Below are 20,397 nucleotides of genomic sequence, written 5' to 3' on the forward strand. Positions count from 1 at the left end.
AGTCAATACTATACAGTTTTTGAATCTTTCCAATATCTACAAAAAAGGGAAGTTTTTTTTTCAATTTTAAACAATAATGTTCGAAGTTTAAAAAAAAATTTTGAAAACTTTAGGTTTTTGTTGGATGAATTAAAACATGACTTTAAAATTATTTGTCTTACGGAAACTTGGTGTAAGTGTGGTGAAACAAATGCGGAATTTGAACTAATTAATTACAAATCAGTTCACCAACCACGTAACTATGGTATTGGTGGGGGCGTAAGTATTTTTATTCACAACTTAATTAATTATAGTTTACGTAATGATCTCTGTGTGAATGAAATAGATTGTGAGTCATTATGTATTAAATTAAAAAATAAAAACACAAAAAACATAATTGTAAATGCGACATATAGACCACCATTAGGTAATTTAAAAAAATATAAAACTCATCTGAAATCATTTATAACAGCTATCAATAAAACGCGAGATCATGTCTTTTTGGCTGGTGATCTAAACATTGACCTAAAAAAACATGCTTCAAATAATAATGTAAAAAATTTTATAAACACTCTTCTTCGAAGTAACTTAATTCCCACAATAAACAAGCCAACTAGAGTGACTAACAACTCTTCGACACTTCTTGATAATATAATAACTAATAACTTTCATAATAACCGTCTTAACACAGGTATAATCAAAACTGACTTATCAGATCATTTCCCAACATTCTTAGTTACTAACAACATAATAAATAACAACATTTCTTCTAAAACTACCATATTTAGGCGACAGATCAATGAAAACTCTGTAAAACAGTTTCAAAACCTTTTAAGAAACAACGTTGATTGGAATCTGGTATTGCAATCAAACGATGCTAACAACTCATATGATCTATTTCTAAGTCAATTCTGCAAGCAATACGAAACAGCATTTCCTGAAAAACAAATTATAGTGAACACAAAAACAGTTATGACTCCATGGATGTCTAATGGGTTACAAAAATCCTCAAAAAGAAAACAAAAATTATATGATAAATACTTAAAAAAAACAACTTATAAAAACGAAATGACATATAAAAACTACAAAAATGTATTCGAAAAAACAAAAAAAAATCTCTAAAAAGCTTTATTATGCAAAACTATTAGACAAAGCAAGCGGAAACACCAAAAAAACTTGGAATGTAATTAAAGAAGTAATTGGCAAAAATAATTATACGAGAAACACTCTGCCAAAAAAAATAACAGTTGATGATAAAAATATTTATGATAAATCAATTATTGCTAAAAAAATAAACAGTTTTTTTATTAATGCTGGTCCAATTTTGGCATCAAAAATTCCTCTGAATTCAACTTCATTTGAGTCTTATTTAAAAAATTACAATAAAGTTATGGATGAACTTAATCTTAAATTAATTAAATTGCGAACCGCCTTTTATAATCTTAAAAACAATAAAAGTGCTGGATTTGATAAAATTAACGTTAATGTTGTAAAATCTGTTTATCATATAATCGAACCTTTTTTGTTTCACATCTTTAATCTTTCTTTTAAAACAGGTATTGTTCCGGAAAAATTAAAAATTGCACGAATCACACCAGTTTTTAAGACTGGCGATGACTCTATTATTTCTAATTATAGACCTATATCTATATTACCGTGTTTCTCAAAATTGCTTGAAAGGATAATGTACAACAGGCTATTTAATTATTTATCAGAAAACAATATGTTGTACTCAAAACAGTTTGGTTTTAAGAAAAAATGTTCCACTGAACATGCAGTGATTGATATAGTCAATCAAATAACAAACGCATTTAGTACTAACTACTTTACATTAGGAGTTTTCATTGATCTGTCAAAGGCTTTTGATACTGTAAACCATAACATACTAATAAAAAAACTTGAATATTATGGAGTAAAAAATAATAACTTACTTTGATTCAAAAGCTATTTGACCAATAGAATGCAATTCATCCAATATGCGCAAAAACAAACAATTCCATATGTTGTAACTTGTGGTGTCCCCCAGGGCTCTATTTTAGGACCCTTATTATTCTTAGTATATATAAATGATTTAAATCTAGCAACACACTTCTTAAACTGTATTCTTTTTGCAGATGACTCCAATCTTTTTTACTCTCACAGAGATATTAACACACTTTTTGAAACAGCTAACGAAGAGTTGGGTAAGGTTAATGAATGGTTTATAAGTAATAAACTGTCTCTAAATGTGGAGGAAACCAAATTTATTTTATTTCATAAAGTAAATAAATTAGAAAATATTCCCATTAAACTCCCAAATCTAATAATCAATAACGCTAACATTAAAAGAGAAACTTCAGTTAACTTTTTGGGCGTAATATTAGATGAACATTTAAATTGGAGTGATCATAAAAAAAGCATTGAGAAAAAGTTATCAAAAAATATATATAGGGCTAAACCATTTCTAAATAATAAATCTTTAAAAAGTTTATATTTTTCTTTCATTCATTGTCATTTGATTTATTGTAATATTGCATGGGCAAGTACAAATCATACAAAATTGTACAAATTAAAAAAATTGTACAGTAAACAAAAACATGCCTGCAGAATATTATTTGGAGCTGATAAAATTGTACCATGCGAGCCTCTTCTGCGTATACTGGGCGCATTAAATGTTTATAAAATAAACTTACATCAAGTTTTAATGTTTATGTATAAAACAAAAATGGGACTATCTCCTAAAATATTTCAGTCCTATTTTGAAAAAGTAGAGCATAAATATCCGACAAAATTTTCAAATAATAACTACATTGTCCCTAAATATAATTCAAAACAAATTACATATTCAATTCAATATCGTGGACCCTATTTGTGGAAAAAGTTTCCTAATATTGCAAATACGGAAAAAGTTAGTATACATCAGTTTAAAAAAGAATCGAAACAGGTGTTATTACTTATGGATTTGAATATATCCGATTTTCAATGCCTCTCTTAAACTAAAATTCAATTATATAAAATATGTCTCAGAATTTATCAATTTATTAATTTTTGTTTAATTGTTTTTTCATTATTTCAGTTATGGTGTTTCCTCTAATCTTAAAAGTTATTGGTGAAATCTAACCTGAGTTCTTGAATATTTTTTAAATCTTAGTTTTTCAACATTTTACTTAACAATTAATGAGTTGTTATTTATTTTACTTTTAATTAAATTGGTTAAAAAATATACATATATAAAATGGTTTTTTTAAATTAAGTACTCTTTTATTTTGAATTTTTTGTTCTTTATTTAAATATTACTTTATTACAAATTGTTATAAATTTTATTTTCATATTCTTCAACAAATACTTTGTATAATATACGTATATAGTGTGGCTCTTGAAAATACGTGCTCTTTAATTAATTAATTTATTTTTTGTTTTTCTTTTTTACTTTTCTTTCAGTTTTTCTTGTTTACTTGATTATTACTCTTAACATGAATATTGTTCTTGAAGTATTTCTTAAACTAATTGTTATTTATTTTTACATTTATAATTTTTAATAAATAGTTTGTAAAGAATAAATATATTATCCGGCTATTGTAAATAGGTACGATTGGGGCTAGGTGATAAGACAAAATAATGTCTTCTACTTGCCCCGCCAGTTTTTTTTTTATTTATAAACCTTGTAAATTGTAAAAGTTATTAAACGGCGAAATAAATAAATTAAAAAAAAAAAAAAAAATTAAAAAAATATTCTCAAAAGTCGATTTATTGGTAGACATATACTTATTGATTTAAAATAGCTAGGTTGCAGTTTTCCGAAAAAAAATAGATTTTAAATTAAAAAAACGATGTTTTTTTTGGTCCCATGTAAAACTTTCTGTTCCAAGTGAATCATTCAAATGTTGATTTAGATCATCTAGTTAAGTTGCGAGTAGAAAAAATATTTACCTGCTGACATATGGGAACTAAGCATTTATAATCTATTATTGGAAGACTTCGGACTCTGTCCTCTAATGCTGTTGTAATTATTGCTACGTAACAGTTCCTTATAGACAAGAAGAAGATTCTAATGGGAAAAACCTCTAAAATTAACAATCCTTTGAGAAGCATTGTTAGATGAATAAATTTCAACCAATGATAGTGAATACATGGTCATGCATACATACATGGATTCAATGCATAAAATAACAATGAATTCAATAACAGCAATACTGATATTTTTTATGTATTAGAAGGAAGATTTATATTTATAAAGGTGTATGGGTGTAGAATCAAATTAAAACTATCTGGATGTAACTATACAGTAAAATTTGCTAAAAAGCTGAAGGTGGTTATGAAGTAAAGTTTAACAAAATGAAAACCCTTTTTAATAAGTTTATAAGAACTAATAAAGAATTTTCATTTATATTTTATGCCAATATGTTTTTATTGCCAGTTCCTACAGAATACAAAAGGTATCATTTTAGGGACACAGTATATTTTAGGTGCACTTTGAATGAGCACCAATTGCAATTTAAAACTGAATAAACCATCATGGTTGAAATTGTGTATTTATTTATTCGATATCCATAATCTTCCCTATACATTTCAGAAGTCACCACACGCACTCGGGGTGACTTCCAACTTAGGACATTTGACTAGCATTTTTAAAATAGTTTTTAAACATTTAAAACCAAGTAATATAAAGAAAGAATAAAGATACTTTAATCATTAACTTTAACAAAAAAAAGTTTTTACTTTAAAAGAATTTTTATATAAGAGTTTTGAAAATAAGCCCAATTAGAGTAAACAAGGTCAAGTAACTGTTGCTTTTCAACGCAATAAAAATGTTTTATAGAGTTTGTCGTTTTTATTTTACACGTGAAAAACGAATTTTTTTTGCTTGATATTTAGCATTTAGATAGTCTCGTAGTTTTTGGAATATTCTAGTTTTGGATAGGATTGTTATTTGTGATCAATCAGTTGGAAATATTTATTGAAGACTTTTGGGATTAAACCATTATTCACTTTAAGCATAAACTGAAGGATTCTGTAGATATTGCAAAAGGCTATTCTATTAGATTTTGTTTTTTATATATCTCGTTTTGATTGGTAAGTACTTACCCAGGCAATGTTGCAGGAACGTAGCTGCAAACAAATGCAAAATAGAAATTTTAAAGATATTTTAAGGATTTCAAAGAAAGTATAAGAAGTATAAAAAAGTATAAGTTGTTATAAGTATATGCTGCAATATAAGGCGTCGATGTTCAGTTGAATGACATTTTTAAAATCCGGCTATTAAAAAAGATGTTATGATTTACTTGCATTGAAGAAAATTTTTCGTTTACTAAAAATCATATAAAGATAAACAAAGTTTTTAAAATTTTCACTTGACTTTTAATTTGATTCGTAGTTTTCAGTTTAAAGGAAAAACTTTTATCATCTACAACTCAAGGCTACAGAAAATTGAATGATTAAAAAAGCAGTTTAAAAACATGTAGCATTAGTTAAAAATCAGCATAAAAACAAAAATCTGCTATTTCAAAAAAAAAATACCGCTAAAGCAACGCTAGAAAAGAAATAATTTGTAAAAGCTAATATATTGTCAAAGATTGCTCATATATCATTGCGTATTCCTCCGGAGTAGGTTCACCACCAGGAGCTAACCTTGTAACCCGTGTTTGAGGAATTGTGCCACTGACTAATCGCGGTATATCTTCAGCAGTATAACCAAGACTTGCAATTCCATTATCTACTTTAAGTTCATGCATAAATTTTCGAATCGCGTCAGAAAGAATAGCACCGGCATCTGAACTTCTTGCATTACTTATATCAACTCCTAAAAATATAAAACATTTACGTTAAAATAATAAACAAACTAAAAAAAATTTGATAATTAAATTTTAAAAAGCGAACACCCCCTCCTCCTCATTAGCTAGGCTTAGGGTGAATACTAATATAAGATCTAACTTACTAAAATTGTCAAAAAAATCTATGAATTTTCTAAATACAGAACTTGGGTTTTTAGTGAGCGATTCTATTTAAAATGACTTATAAACAGGTAGAAATCCCCTGTCCCTCCCCCTCCCCTTCCAAAAAAAAACTAGGTCTATATAATTAAATTAACTTAATTGGTTGATTTTTTGAAAAAATAATTAAAGTCACAATTCCTACATTAAACAGACTTTTATTAAAGCAAAAACACAAATAACAGCCTGCTGTTTTTCCATCACTCAGAAAATAAGTCTGCTATTTCTCTTTTAATTGCGATTCAACAACTGTGCTTTACAGGGAAACAGCAAACAATTGGATTACAATTTTCTAAACTCTATTAAGCATTTTTTCTTGTTGACTATCAATGTTTAGCGAGAAAACGTAAACATTTCTGACAAAGGTTAAAAATTGAAGACAAAATCGTACAAGACAAATTTTAAGACACATTTATATTTAAAAGAGTAACATAAATAATGAAATATAATTTTTTTTTTTTGAATAAAAAAGTACTGATAAAAAACGAGAGTAATATATTTTTTCAATTACATATGGAACTTCGGTATTAAGAAATATTTTTTTAATTTTATTTTGACATGGCACTCCTTGGTCTACAGCGCCTTGGATAAAATGTCCCATTCATCCCACCTCCTCTGCGCCCCCTTGTATGCAACCAGAATAAATTTTAGATTTATTCTTTTTCATAATCGTTTCACATTCAAAAAGTAGAACCTCCTTGATCAATTTTATCTTAAATTTATTTGGAATGGGATTTTAAATGCAGCTTTAAACTTGTTCTAACATTTGGATCGTCATTTTTTACACCCAGTTTTATAAGTATCCTACTTTAGCAATGTCTTGTTCTTAATGCCTGAGAAATCTCTAACGCTAATCAAACCATGCTAGCACACAATATTCTACTTTCACAATATTAATAGACTTTTTGAGATAAAATAATGAATTTATTGTTAAACAATTTTTATAAAAAATATAAATTTTTACCAATATGAAAGTAAATTCTGGTTTGATCTGAGTTAAAAACTCAGTTGACATCAATGAATTCTGGTCATAGACAAAACTCTGTGTTTATTTAAATTTAGTTTTTTATGTTTTTTTATTTTTAATTTAAATAAATATCTATTTTTTTTTTTTTTTTTCTTGACTGATTTTTTTCGTTAAAATATAATGTTTTTTGTCTAAGAAATTTTAATTAATTTTTTTAACTAATACTGAGAAAAATTAACTTTGTGAAGTGTTTGAACCATATCTGTCAAAATGAGTGTGATCAGACGTGATTTTTATGACTTAATTAAAATATTACTCCATGTCATAAAAACATTTTTAGTGATTTGGAAATATTAATACATTCAAAACTTAATATTTATCATGATAACATTAATGTTGATCTTTTTGTTGATTTGATGTAAACTTTTTTGTATATTATGTTGCTAAAAAAGTTAAGATGGAATGGAATAAAAATGCTGTATTTTAAATAAAGATCAATAAAAATAAAATTATGAGCAATATTGTGTTTATAAACAATAATAGTCTACCAAAAGTTAGGTCTGGTGAGGAGCTTCTATTTGATAAAAAAATAAGATCTGTCAGCAGCTGCGACAGATTATTTTCTGAATCTGCTGATATCTTTAAAGCAGCTAAGCAAGTTACTCAAAGTTCAGATGGATTGAGCTTTTATCGTAAGAATGAATATTTCTTCTGCTTTTCTATATAATTTAATTAAAATTTGTTTTTAAAAATAATGTGCTATTACAGCAAACATTGGCAACTTCTCATTAAACAAACAAAAAAAAAATTGAAAGACCTTACCTGCAGTCAGAGAAATATATGAATCAAAAAAATAAAATTTAATTTTAGGTTATATTTGGCTATTTCAGAAAAAAAAAAGATTTTGATAAATAATGTTATAAATATTCGATCTCCACCACCCTGGTAGTACTACGATCAACTTGTTTCTCCATGCAGCAACCTTATTTGTCAAGATTTGTATTTCAGAGTTATAGAGTTGAGAAAAGGTTGTAACCACAACTAAAGTAGTTTCTTCGGCTGTAGTAGCCTTCATGACCTTAGGGAGGTAAATTAAAAATTAAAAAAAAATATCTGCTTAAAATTTACACTGTTAAAATTATAGAGTTTAGAGAGAGTTGTAACCACAACCTAAGTAGCTTTCTCGACTGTAATGGCCCTCATGGCCTAGGGGATGTGAAATCAAATAATAAAAAAAAGTACGGCAGTTAAGATAGTGAGGTAGTGGTGTAGTGGTAGAGCGCTCGCTTCATAAGCAAGAGGCTCCGAGTTTGATCCCCACCATGTCCCTGGTAGTATCGCGCTCAACTCGTTACTCCCCGCAGCGACCTTGGCTCAAAGTCCAGATCTTAATCCAGTTGAACACATGTGGGCCATTCTGGATCAACAAAGTAGCACACAATGTCAAAAAAGAAAAAAAGGTGATGAAAAAAAATATCATGCTCCAAGAAGATCCCAAAGATCAATTTTACCTTTAGAAGATTAAATTAGATTTACTTATTTTCAAAATGGAATTTAAAATTAATTTAATAAATTTTAAGTTTAATTTAAATTAATTTATTTTAGTTTTGCTTTATTTTGATCTTGCTCAAATATAACTTTTTTCCATTAAAGAAAAAGTATTTATTTTTGCTTCTTATGATTAAAATTGGGAGTTATTTATATAAAATTGGGAATATTATATATATATATATATATATATATATATATATATATATATATATATATATATATATATATATATAAATATATATATATATATATGTATATATATATATATATATATATATATATATATATATATATGTATATATACATACACACACACACACATATATATATATATATATATATATATATATATATATATATATATATATATATATATATATATATATATATATGAATATATATATATATATATATATATATATATATATATATATATGTGTATATTAGGGTGTCCTGTTTTCAGGGTCACATTTTATTTTGACTGCTTCTAGCATTTTTATGCTGCGTATATGTGAAAAAATGAGATCTGTAAAGTTTTAGAGCTCTAACTTTATTTTTGTGACTACACAAGCCACCTTTAGTTTTAAAAATCATGATTTTTGGGTGAAAAAAGCCTATTTTTACAGTGCTTGTGTAGTCACAGTTTGAAAGATACAGGCTAATCTTATGTTGAACCATGTACTATTAACCCTCATTAGTTAGAAAAAAATAGGGAGCAGTTTGAATAAAACCGTTAGTTGGGTTTGAAGTGAGTTCAAAGATATGCAGCTGACACAAATTACCCATTTTTATGTGGTTTGACGCGGTTGACAAAATCAAACAAAATAAAGATATAATCATTATGAAATGGATCTAAATCGATTTCCAAACCCTTTTCACACCTAATTAGACCAACAAAAATCCAAAATCGGTTGAAAAATGTTAAAGTTATGTATACTTTTCCAAAATATTCATTCCTGATCTGACAAGATTTGAAATATGTAAAAATGCTAGTAATATTGCGTGTTATATAAATTAGGGAGGGGGTGGGGGAAAACTACAACCTAAATGTGGTGAGCAAATTCTGACCTGGGGGTTTGGGTAGGGTAGAGGGGTTATTAAGAGCAATGCATTTCCTCGGCAAGGGGTGGGGCCTGGGGATTAGTTGCAACAGTAATCCTTCAGTTTGCTTTCTTGCATTGTCTCAAAAACATCTAAAACGTTTTAAAAGCAAAATAATAATTTTATCCTTGACTGAAGGATTACCAAAAGTGCTTGTAGTAGTGATAAAACACTATTAAATAATAGTGTTCTATCACAAAGTAGTGATAGAACACTATTATTGGAACTTTGAGAAACTTTATCTTTTTAAGTGAAAGAATACTTTATAATTCTGTAAGTGATAGGACACTTTTATAAGCTTCTGTCTATTATAATTGTTATTTGACTCCAGTGCAGAGAGTAAACTTAATTGAACAGTATAGCTAAAACCAGAGAAAAGAAAGAAGTATTTCTTTTTAAGAGTATAAGTGACAATTGAATGACAATCAACTCCTTTCTAACAAAGATATTTTGGAGCATTTTTATTTTTTAAAGTCTGAAAATCCTAAGATCAAAGATAACACCCTTCTCTGCTGTGGATTCTCTCATGATTTCAAGCTCATTTGTGAGGAAAATTGTCAGTGTTTGGTTAAAAAGGTCACTGCTATTTATGAAAAATTCCAACATCCAGAGTGGACAAAGTACAGAAGAAAATGAGTGAACTGCTAACCAAGCACAAAAAATTGATTTCTCTTCAAAAAAAGGCAAAACACTAAAGAAGTAGAAAAGAGAATAATCTTCAATAACAATATTGTGCCTGTTCTTTTTGTTGTTATGCCCAGTGATGTGATACAAATATTAAAGAAAGATAAGAAAAGATCTCAGGTAAACAAGGCAGAAGACATCATTTTCATAAATGATCAAAGAAGTTGCAGGAAAATGTACATTGGGAAGAAAGATAAAAGCTACATTTATTCTGCTCAAAGATCTCAACAGGCAAGAGTAAGAATGTCTGGAGCAGATCATGACCAGAGTTATCAGTCTCAGCTGCAGGTTTCATCTTCAAGTGAAACAGAAATATCTTCAGAGGAAACAGACACCTCTAATTCTACAGACTTGAGTAAAGATGAGATAGATTTACAGCCATCTACATCAGCTGGCATAGTAGGAGATACTGTCCTTATTTTGAAGGTTAAACATGTAAGCATCAGAGCTCATTCTGACATTTTAAAGCAGGCTGATACACCATCAAAGAATTTAAATTAACTGTATAAGTAGTCACATAACAGTTTAAAAAAAATTGGAATAAGAGACTGAAAAAAGAAGCACTGTCTTACAACAATGAGTCAAATTTTTTTTTGCTAGGACAGTACCATCTGTCTCTACATCTAGGGCAGTACCATCTGTATCTATATCTAGAGCAGCACTATTTATATCTGCATCTAGGGCAGTACCATCTAAATCTACAGTAAAGTAAAAAGGCAATGGCTGATACAAGTGGACTTTCCAGTAAAGGTATGTCAAAACCCAATATACACAGAATTGGTAGAAAGGTCATAAAGGAAACAGCGGAGGAAGCCAGAGAAACTTTAAAAGCAAAAGCTGGATCAAACAAGACTCTTCATCATGATGGAAAGCTAGTCAAAGAGTATACTGATGGAAAGAAACTCAAAAGAGAGCCCTTAGCATTGAGTGTAACTTGTGATGGAGAACATTTTTTCCAGTAGAATCAGTGACCTCCTGTCACTGATTCTACTGGAGCTTGTCAGACTGAGAAGATTATTGAGATTTTAGAAGAAAACTCACTCAAAGACATTAAAGGTCTAGTATTTGACACCACTGCATCAAATACAGGTAAAGAAAAAGGAGTAAATTCCAGGTTAAACATCTATCTTGGAAGACCTGTTATGCATCTTACTTGCAGACATCATGTCTATGAGCGTCATATTAAGAATGTTGCAAAGCTCTTCAGGACAACCTCAGGTCCAGATAATCAAATCTTCAAGAAACTGTTGGATGAGTTTTCTCTTATTCAGATTGATCAAAAACTTTGCAAATTCAAATATGGAGTAAATCAACAACTTGACAATGCTGCTAGAGTATCCCTAGAAATCATCACAAAGTTGTTGGATGAAGACAAATACCCAGAGGTGTTTATTGGGAGTTTGCAGAAATTGTTCAATTCTATTTATCCCCAGAGATTGATCAACTGACAGTTCGACAACCTGCAGCAATTCATGATGCAAGGTTTATGGCACAGGCTATATATTACATGAAGCTGCAAATTCTGAGCCAAATGACAGATATTGTTTCCACAGCTTCTACAAAAAGAGAAGTTGAGGCCATCTCTGAATTTGTAGCATTGCATTATGCAAAGTGGTTCTTAACCTCGTCTCAGACTGTAATTTCTCCAAGACATGACATAGAAGCAATCTGGGAGAAGAAGTCATACATGAAGAGCAGACCTAATGTTGCAGCCAAATGTCTCGATAGCATTGCAAACCATACATGGTATTTTCATCCAACTTTGATCCCATTTAGTTTACTGGATACTGGAGTGTCAGATGAGGAAAAGACTGAAATTGGTGAAAGAATCCTGATGATAAATGATTCAAAGAAAAAGGATCCGCTGTAACTTATGTATAAGAAGGATAATGTATCAGGTTTCATTGATAAAAAAGGAGAGAGGCCCAGGTTGCCTGATTCAGAATCAATTTTGATATTTAATATCTTAAAAATGGATAGCCAGTAGCTTGAATGGATGAAGATTCCACCTAGTATGTGGAACAGATTGTCTGGCTACACAAAGTTCAAGGATTTTATCTCCAAAATTCCTGTAACTAATGATGCTGCAGAGAGGAATGTTTAGCTTATACAGGACTTTGTTCATAGAAGCCATGATGAAGAGCCGAGGCAAGATCTTCTCCTAGCAGTGGATCAGGAAAGAAAGGCTGGAAGACCCCAAGGGAGTAGTGGAAAGAAAATAAAATGTTAATGTTGTAGAATTAGTGGCTAAAACAGCTCTAGTATAATATATAAATAAATTTAAACATATAATTAGTTTATTTTAATCGATTTTGAGTTTTCATTGGTCTAATTAGGTGTGAAAAGGGTTTGGAAATCGATTTAGACCCATTTCATAATGATCATATCAGTATTTTGTTTGATTTTGTCAACTGTGTCAAACCACATAAAAATGGGTAAATTGTGTCAACTGCATATCTTTGAACTCACTTCAAACCCAACTAACAGTTTTATTCAAACTGCTCCCAATTTTTTTCTAACTAATGAGGGTTAATAGTACATGGTTCAACATAAGTTTAGCCTGTATCTTTCAAACTGTGACTACACAAGCACTGTAAAAATAGGCTTTTTTCACCCAAAAATCATAATTTTTGAAACTTAAGGTGGCTTGTGTAGTCACAAAAATAAAGTTAAAGCTCTAAAACTTTACAGATCTCATTTTCTCACAAATACGCAGCATAAAAATGCTAGAAGCAGTCAAAATAAAATGTGACCCTGAAAACAGGCCACCCTAATAAACATACATACATACATACATACATACATACATACATACATACATACATATATATATATATATATATATATATATATTCATATATATATATATATGTATATATATATATATATTATTATATATTATAAATATATATATATATAAATATATATATGTATATATAATATAACAAAGATTCATCAGAAATTTCTGATGAATCTTTGTTGATAAAACACAGTGTAAAATGAAAAAAATTTTTGTTAAGTGATTTTCTACTAATATATAATTTCTCTGTTCTTTTAAGAACATTGAGCACTCTATTGTGTAGAATACATTTTAAAGTTGTTTAAATATATATATATATACATATATATATATATATATATATATATATATATATATATATATATATATATATATATATATATATATATATATATATATATATACATTTAAGTTGTAATTAATTATTGTAAAAAACATGTTTACTATGTTTACTAATCTAAAAAACATGTTAACAAATAAGACAAAAGTACCAAAAACTATAAAACACAAAAAACCATGGTAATCACCAAGTTCTTTAAATCATGCTTTAATATTCTTGGTTTTCAAAGTATTTTTTTTCTTTTGAGTCTTATCTCTTGCAAAGTTTAGCAGACCATCTTGCTTTTTGTTAGACTAATTTGAGTTTAGCAGTCTCATCTTATGATCTTACTATTGATGGTTATCTTTCTTTAATTCATAGACTCCAATAGTCACATGCTTGGCCTGGGCATCTACATTCATAACCTATTTGTTGGGAAACTAGGTTTAAAACCACAGACTATACTTTTGTGTGCTATTTTTTAATACCACTTCATTCTATTGCCTTTCTCTTTGTTCTATATCGCTCTCCTTCATCTCAAGGCTGCACTCTTTTTGATGCTATTCCTGATCAAATTGACCAACCTCTCTACTTTCTCCAACTTTCTCTTTATATTTCAGCCAATATTGTTACTGTTGGTGACTTTAATGCTCATCACATTGAATGGCTCAGCTCTAGTGTCAGTGACTCTGCAGGTGTTAAGTCCTACAACCTTTGCCATTCTCAATCACTAACACAAATAGTCAACTTTACAACTCGCTTTTGATAAAATCCAATATTACCTTTTCTATTTGACTTATGTCTTGTTTCTGATCATAGTCAGGGCTCAATTTCTCCACACTCATTCTTAGGCGCTTCTGATCATGGTTTGATCTCTCTAAAACTATTATCTCATTTTTCTTCATCATTAGAATCCCCTCATCATCGTACCTTTCACAACTAGATTAAAGCTGACTGGGACTCTTTCCTAGATTTTCTTCGTGAAGGCCCTTCGGTAAAAATCTTTTGTCTTCCTGCTGACAAATGTGCTTCTTAAGCATCTCCTTGGATTCAGACTAAAAGGAAATCTTGATTTCCCTCTCAACAGTTCTAATTCAAGCCTCACTCTTCCTCTTGGTTTTCTTCTCATTTTACTGTTGCAGTTTCCGATTGTAAACATTATTTTTCATACCTAACAGCGAACAATTCTCCCGAAAACAGACATCTGTTCAATATTGCGAGAAAACATTGTAAAAAGGTTTTTATTTTATAAAGATTTAGCGCCCGATATTTTCAGGTCACAAAATATTGTATTGCATCTCAAAAATTAGTTTCTCATGACTTCTGAAAAATTTTCCACAGTATCTATAACAAGGGCAAATCTGTTATTACACTGCTCTTGTATGGATCAGATTTTGTCGCTACACCTAAAGATAAAGCTAAATTGTTTACTAAGAACTTCTCATCAATATCATCTCTTGATTCCGTTAGTTGCGTTCTTCCTAATATATCCAACAAACAGGTTGATCGATCGATTGACATTCATATTACTCCAGCTTCTGTATCTAAATTGATTTCCTGCTTAGATTCTTCTACAGCTTGTGGTCCAGACAACATACCTGTTATAGTCTTGCAGAAGTGTTCTCTTGAGCTGTCGCACATACTCTTGAGCTGTCGCACATCAAATGCTAATTGTTATTGCAATAATCTAAATCTTCCTATATTTATGAACAGTAATGTACTCAATTAGTCATCTACACTTTCTCTTCTAGGATTAACTCTTACTTTTGACCTTCCTTGGAAACCATATATCAAACCCATTGCAAAATTAGTACCTGCTAAGTTTGCATCTCTTTAGCATGCTCCCCACTTTCTCACTCAAGATTTAAATTGTTATCTCTATAAATCTCTAATCAATCTTTGTATGAAACACTGTTGCCATGTCTGGAGCAGATTTTCAAATAATGTCCTTTCTCTTTTAGACAAGGTGCAAAAACATATATATATATATGAAAATATATTTTTATATATGTGTATATATATGTGTGTATATATATATATATATATATATATATATATATATATATATATATATATATATATATATATATACATGTATATGTGTATATATATATATATGTATATATATATATATATATATATATATATATATATATATATATATATAGAATTTATCTTTTTTGTTTAATTTATTTCTAAAGACATATTTTATCTGATTTTTTGAAATACTTTGTATGTGCACTTTTTGAGACTGAGAAAAATAAACTTGACCATAATCTGTTGGTTTACAAAACTATATTTCTTTGTATGTTTTTTTATGTAACTATGTGCAAGATTTTTTTGCATAAAAATATAAAATAAAGGATACCAAGTATTTCTGCAGCTTCTAAATGTCTTTCTGGGCAAGCAGGAGCTGTAAAATTAAACACAGCGGGTGCAGTAATAATCACTGATAAACCATGGGGCTAAATTTAAAAAAATAAAGTAAAATACTTTTTTAGATAACTTATTGTATTATTTTAAATTTATTTTAAATAGTATTTGAATAATTAAAGTTTAAAATTGTTGAATTATGCAAGTTATTACTGACAATTAAATGATGATCTACGTAGTAATCTTTGGCTTTGTAATTTTTCACCATTCCAGACAATGCATAAGAAAGTCCATGACTAAAACAAAAATTATATTTACAGTACGCCTTATGGTTTATAGAAGACTTGAAAAGTTGCAGATTGTTACCATATTCGAAAATTAGTAGAATAATAATTACTACAATAAGAATAACAAAGAAATAATGAACAAACAGAAAAAAAAAAAAAAGATATAAAAATGCTCAAAAAATAAACAACATAAAATTTATAACAAATTAAATTAATTTTATCAACTAATTTTACCAAAGATGACACCCGGCATTACCAAATCCAATGCCAGCAAAAACACTAGCTAAGTGCATTTCTGATCTTGCTTCAAAGTCGTCTGGATTTTCCACAGCCCTATATAGTATTAGTACAAATAAAATCAGATATTTTTATCCAGAGCAATGCTATAAATAATTTGGATTCAAAGACTTTTCTGTAAAAAGACATATTAGAAAAAATAGTATTAACTAAGTTTATTTTTGAAAAAATGAATGAGAATATTTTTTTTACATGTTCACTTTCCTGTGGCAAAAGAAACCACTAAAATTGGAAAGACTACTTAGGAGCGCTACCACAACAGGGTGTTAGCCAACCTGATGGCACTGCATATAATGTGCATATAAAATCCCAATTGCATATAAAATCCCAATTGCATATAAAATCCCAATTGCATATAAAATCCCAATTGCATATAAAATCCCAATTGGTTTGAAATTCCCATATCAAAAAATCATAGAAAAAAAAACAACCTATAGTAAGTTAAGAACATTTTTTGATTAAATTTTTTTTAATTCTTTGGTATTTATTGAACATTTTTTGGTAAAAAAATTAAAAATAATATTGGTTAAATACAAAGCAATATCCTTTCAAGTCATTTTTCAAACATTTATGTATTTTTGTATTTTAGTATTTTGTTACTCTTTTGGTATAATTATATAATTATATATTATATAATTATATTTAACGATAACAAAAACAATCAACTTTTTATATCTATACAATATAAATATTTCATAAATAATTCATAAATATTTGTCCATATATTGTCATTTAATATTTTACACAGAGAGATTTTTATGAGTAACCTTTTTAAGAACTTTGCAGTAATTTTTAAAGCATGTTTTGACCATACATCACTGATTGGATTGCTACCTTGATATGCAGGTCTCAAAATAGGGTTAACTGGTCGAGGTGTTCTTTCATTATAAGGAATCGCAGTATAAGATTCCAAAGCATGACTGAAATAAAATACAGTTTAAATTAAAAAAAAAACACTTAAAAAAGTGACTTTCTTGCAAGTTTCTTAACAAGGATCTATAAGGAGAATGGGCAAAAAAAAGACATAAAAATCAAGAAAAAATTTTTTTAAATTCTTTTAATAAAAACTGCTTGTAAAGACAAAAATCTTTTTTTGATATACCAGAATTAACGATTGATTAACTATTGTTTGTTGTAAATTTGATTACTGATTACTGTTAGTGATATATTTAGCAAACATATATACTTACCAAAATACATCAAACCCGCTGTTAGCACACACACGAGATGGCATAGTTAATGTGTGCAAAGGATCAACAATTCCAAGTAAAGGTCGCAAAGCGCGACTTGCAATACCTAACAAATAAATATTTAAACAAATAAAAAAATATTAAACCCAACTTTGTGCAACCTTTAGTTTTATTCTTTTTTAAATGTTTTTGTTTTAGATTAGTGCATACAGACAAAAAAATATCCATTTAAAATATTTTTTGAAATAAATAATTATAATCTAAGAAAAAAGTCATACCAGTCTTTGCATGAAGTGGGGAGTAATCAAATACTGCTGTACCAGTGGTTTCACTTCCTTGAATGTAAGTTTTTTAAAAGATTTATTTATTTGAAAGAAAAACTCACACACTCAAGTTTATATTAAAAAAAATTTATTTAATTTATTAATTAATTTAATCAACTCCACTACCATAAAGAAGCAACATGCGAGAAAAAAATACAACAAATTAAAAATCAGTCTGGAGTCCAAACTTTTATCTAAAACAGCTAATATAAATAACTTTTATCTAGAGCCAACTGTGGTGCCAATAATTACATGAAATTATTTAATGTTGAAAGAGCATTTAGTCAAAATGTTTAGTTTTGGTCAATTATCTATTCAGAATGAAATCCAAAATAATGTTTAGAACAATTATTAAACATCAAAATTTAAATATGTTTTAAACATCTATTATTGAATAATGAACATTGAAAAAGCGTTTAGATTTAGTTTTTTTAAAGGTATGTAATGTAGTAGTGGTGTAATACACTTGTTTTGTTATCAACAAATTCCATGTTCAATGCTGAACTTGTCCCTGGTAGTACTGGCAATACTGCAATCAATTTGTTTCTCCGTGCAGCAACCTTTCTCATCAATGTTTGAGTTTAAGATTTGTAAGGGCATTGCTAACCACAATAAAATAAAAAAATAGCCTCCTCCACTATAGTGGCCCTTTCAGCTTTAGGGAGGTGAATATCATTAAATATATAAAGTGTTTAAATTGTGGCTAATTAAACATTTATTATACATTTTGAATGTCTTATTATTGTTAAAACTTTTTTAATTATAAACTATAAAATCTTAAGTCAAGGCGTTTTAAAATGTTAATAGAACTTTGAACCCTTCATGAAAACATGTATAAAAAAACTTGAAAAATTAAAAAAAGAAATAATAATATAAAAATAAAATACCTGTTCCTGCAGTTGTTGGAACTATGGAAAAAAAAAACATAAATTATTTTATCTTTGAAAAATAAAACAAATGTGAAAAAAGCAGTAAAAGAATAATAAAAAAATAATAAATAATATTAATAATATAAATATTAATTATATAAATAATTATTGGAGTAATAAAAAAATAAGTAAAATAAATAAAAAAATTTTTTTTTTAGTCTTTAAAACATAAATGTTTCTAAACTTTTTTTAATTGGATAGTTTTAATAAAATACATATTATTTGTTGACATGTTCATTTCCTAAAACAACATCACAGTGACAAGGCATCGAATCAACTAAATTATTGAGAACAATTGAGGAATGTTATACCAAGATTCATCAATTAAAGTAAATAGATGGTCAATGTTGGTTTTCTACCAACAAGTTTTAAGTCAATATACCTCCAAAGTTTTTTAATAGGATTGTGTAAAAGCCATTATTAATGGTGAATTATAGATATTACTATTATGTTACAAAACATTGAGAATCTAAAATGTGACTGGTTTACAAATATAGTTGAACAAATATAGTTGAACAAATATAATTGAAAAAATATAGTTGAGCAAATATAGTTGAACAAATATAGTTGAACAAATATAGTTGAACAAATATAGTTGAACAAATATAGTTGAACAAATATAGTTGAACAAATATAGTTGAACAAATATAGTTGAACAAATATAGTTGAACAAATATAGTTGAACAAATATAGTTGAACAAATATAGTTGAACAAATATAGTTGAACAAATATAGTTGAACAAATATAGTTGAACAAATATAGTCGAACAAATATAGTTGAACAGATGAAAAAAATGTTAATAATAGTTAAAAATAGAAAAATTATTATATTTAAAAAAACTATTATATTTAAAAAACTATTATATTTTAATCATAAAGCAACTTTAACTAAAAATGAACTACTAAAACCATTTTGTCAAAAAGAATGATAATGTTTGCAATCTAAAGCAAATTGCAATTTTTACAGATACTCTCATTGAAACAAAACAAATTAAAAATCTTAATTTGTTAATTGCTTAAAGCTAAAAGGGAGACTGAGGAAAATTCGAACAGTTTTTACTTTAACCATTTAATAACTACTTATTTAAAAACTGTTCATAAATGGCTTATTTAATTACTGCATTTTTCAAGTAAAAAACATTTTTGTCAAATTACAATGAAAAAATTTTAACTATTGCATTTTTCAAGTAAAAAACATTTTTGTCAAATTACAATGATTAAAGTATTTTTTACCTTTCTTTTTAATTCTTGAATTTAAATGTTTAAAAGCTAATTTAAAAATGCTAGCCAAAAGTTCAAAGTCAACTCGTGTGCAGGGTAACTTCTAACATGAATAGGGGAGATTATGGACATCAAATAAATAAATACACAATTTCAATCATGATGATTCATTTAGTTTTAAATTATTGCATTTGGTTCTCATCCAAAGTGCAACTGAAATATACTGTATCGCTAAAATGATAACTTTTGTCTGTAGGAAGTAGCAATGCAAGCATTGGTATAGGTGATAAATGCAGATTCTTCATTAGTTCTTATTAATGGGATTTTCGTTTTGTAACTCTATTTGATGACCACCTTCAGATTTTTTAGCAACTTTTGGTGTAAAGTTACAACCAAATTGCTTTAAC

The 20,397-nt window shown here is 28.0% G+C and overlaps 1 protein-coding gene across 1 annotated transcript in view; it reads right to left on the reverse strand.

Annotated features, from left to right (window-relative positions):
* Positions 1–5,439: 5,439 nt before the first annotated feature.
* Positions 5,440–20,397, reverse strand: part of LOC136079676 (hydroxyacid-oxoacid transhydrogenase, mitochondrial-like) — a 48,877-nt gene continuing 33,919 nt past the window's right edge. Inside the window, exons 7-14 of the mRNA XM_065795855.1 lie at positions 18,728–18,748; positions 17,796–17,852; positions 17,518–17,623; positions 17,095–17,247; positions 16,265–16,363; positions 15,961–16,039; positions 15,739–15,835; positions 5,440–5,758 (exon numbers count right to left, since the gene is read on the reverse strand). Of these exons, the coding sequence (XP_065651927.1) occupies positions 5,514–5,758; positions 15,739–15,835; positions 15,961–16,039; positions 16,265–16,363; positions 17,095–17,247; positions 17,518–17,623; positions 17,796–17,852; positions 18,728–18,748 (857 nt within the window). The 3' untranslated portion in view covers positions 5,440–5,513. The remainder of the gene's footprint in view (positions 5,759–15,738; positions 15,836–15,960; positions 16,040–16,264; positions 16,364–17,094; positions 17,248–17,517; positions 17,624–17,795; positions 17,853–18,727; positions 18,749–20,397) is intronic.

This window comes from Hydra vulgaris, chromosome 04 (genome assembly GCF_038396675.1).
Source record: "Hydra vulgaris chromosome 04, alternate assembly HydraT2T_AEP".
Classification (NCBI taxonomy): domain Eukaryota; kingdom Metazoa; phylum Cnidaria; class Hydrozoa; order Anthoathecata; family Hydridae; genus Hydra; species Hydra vulgaris.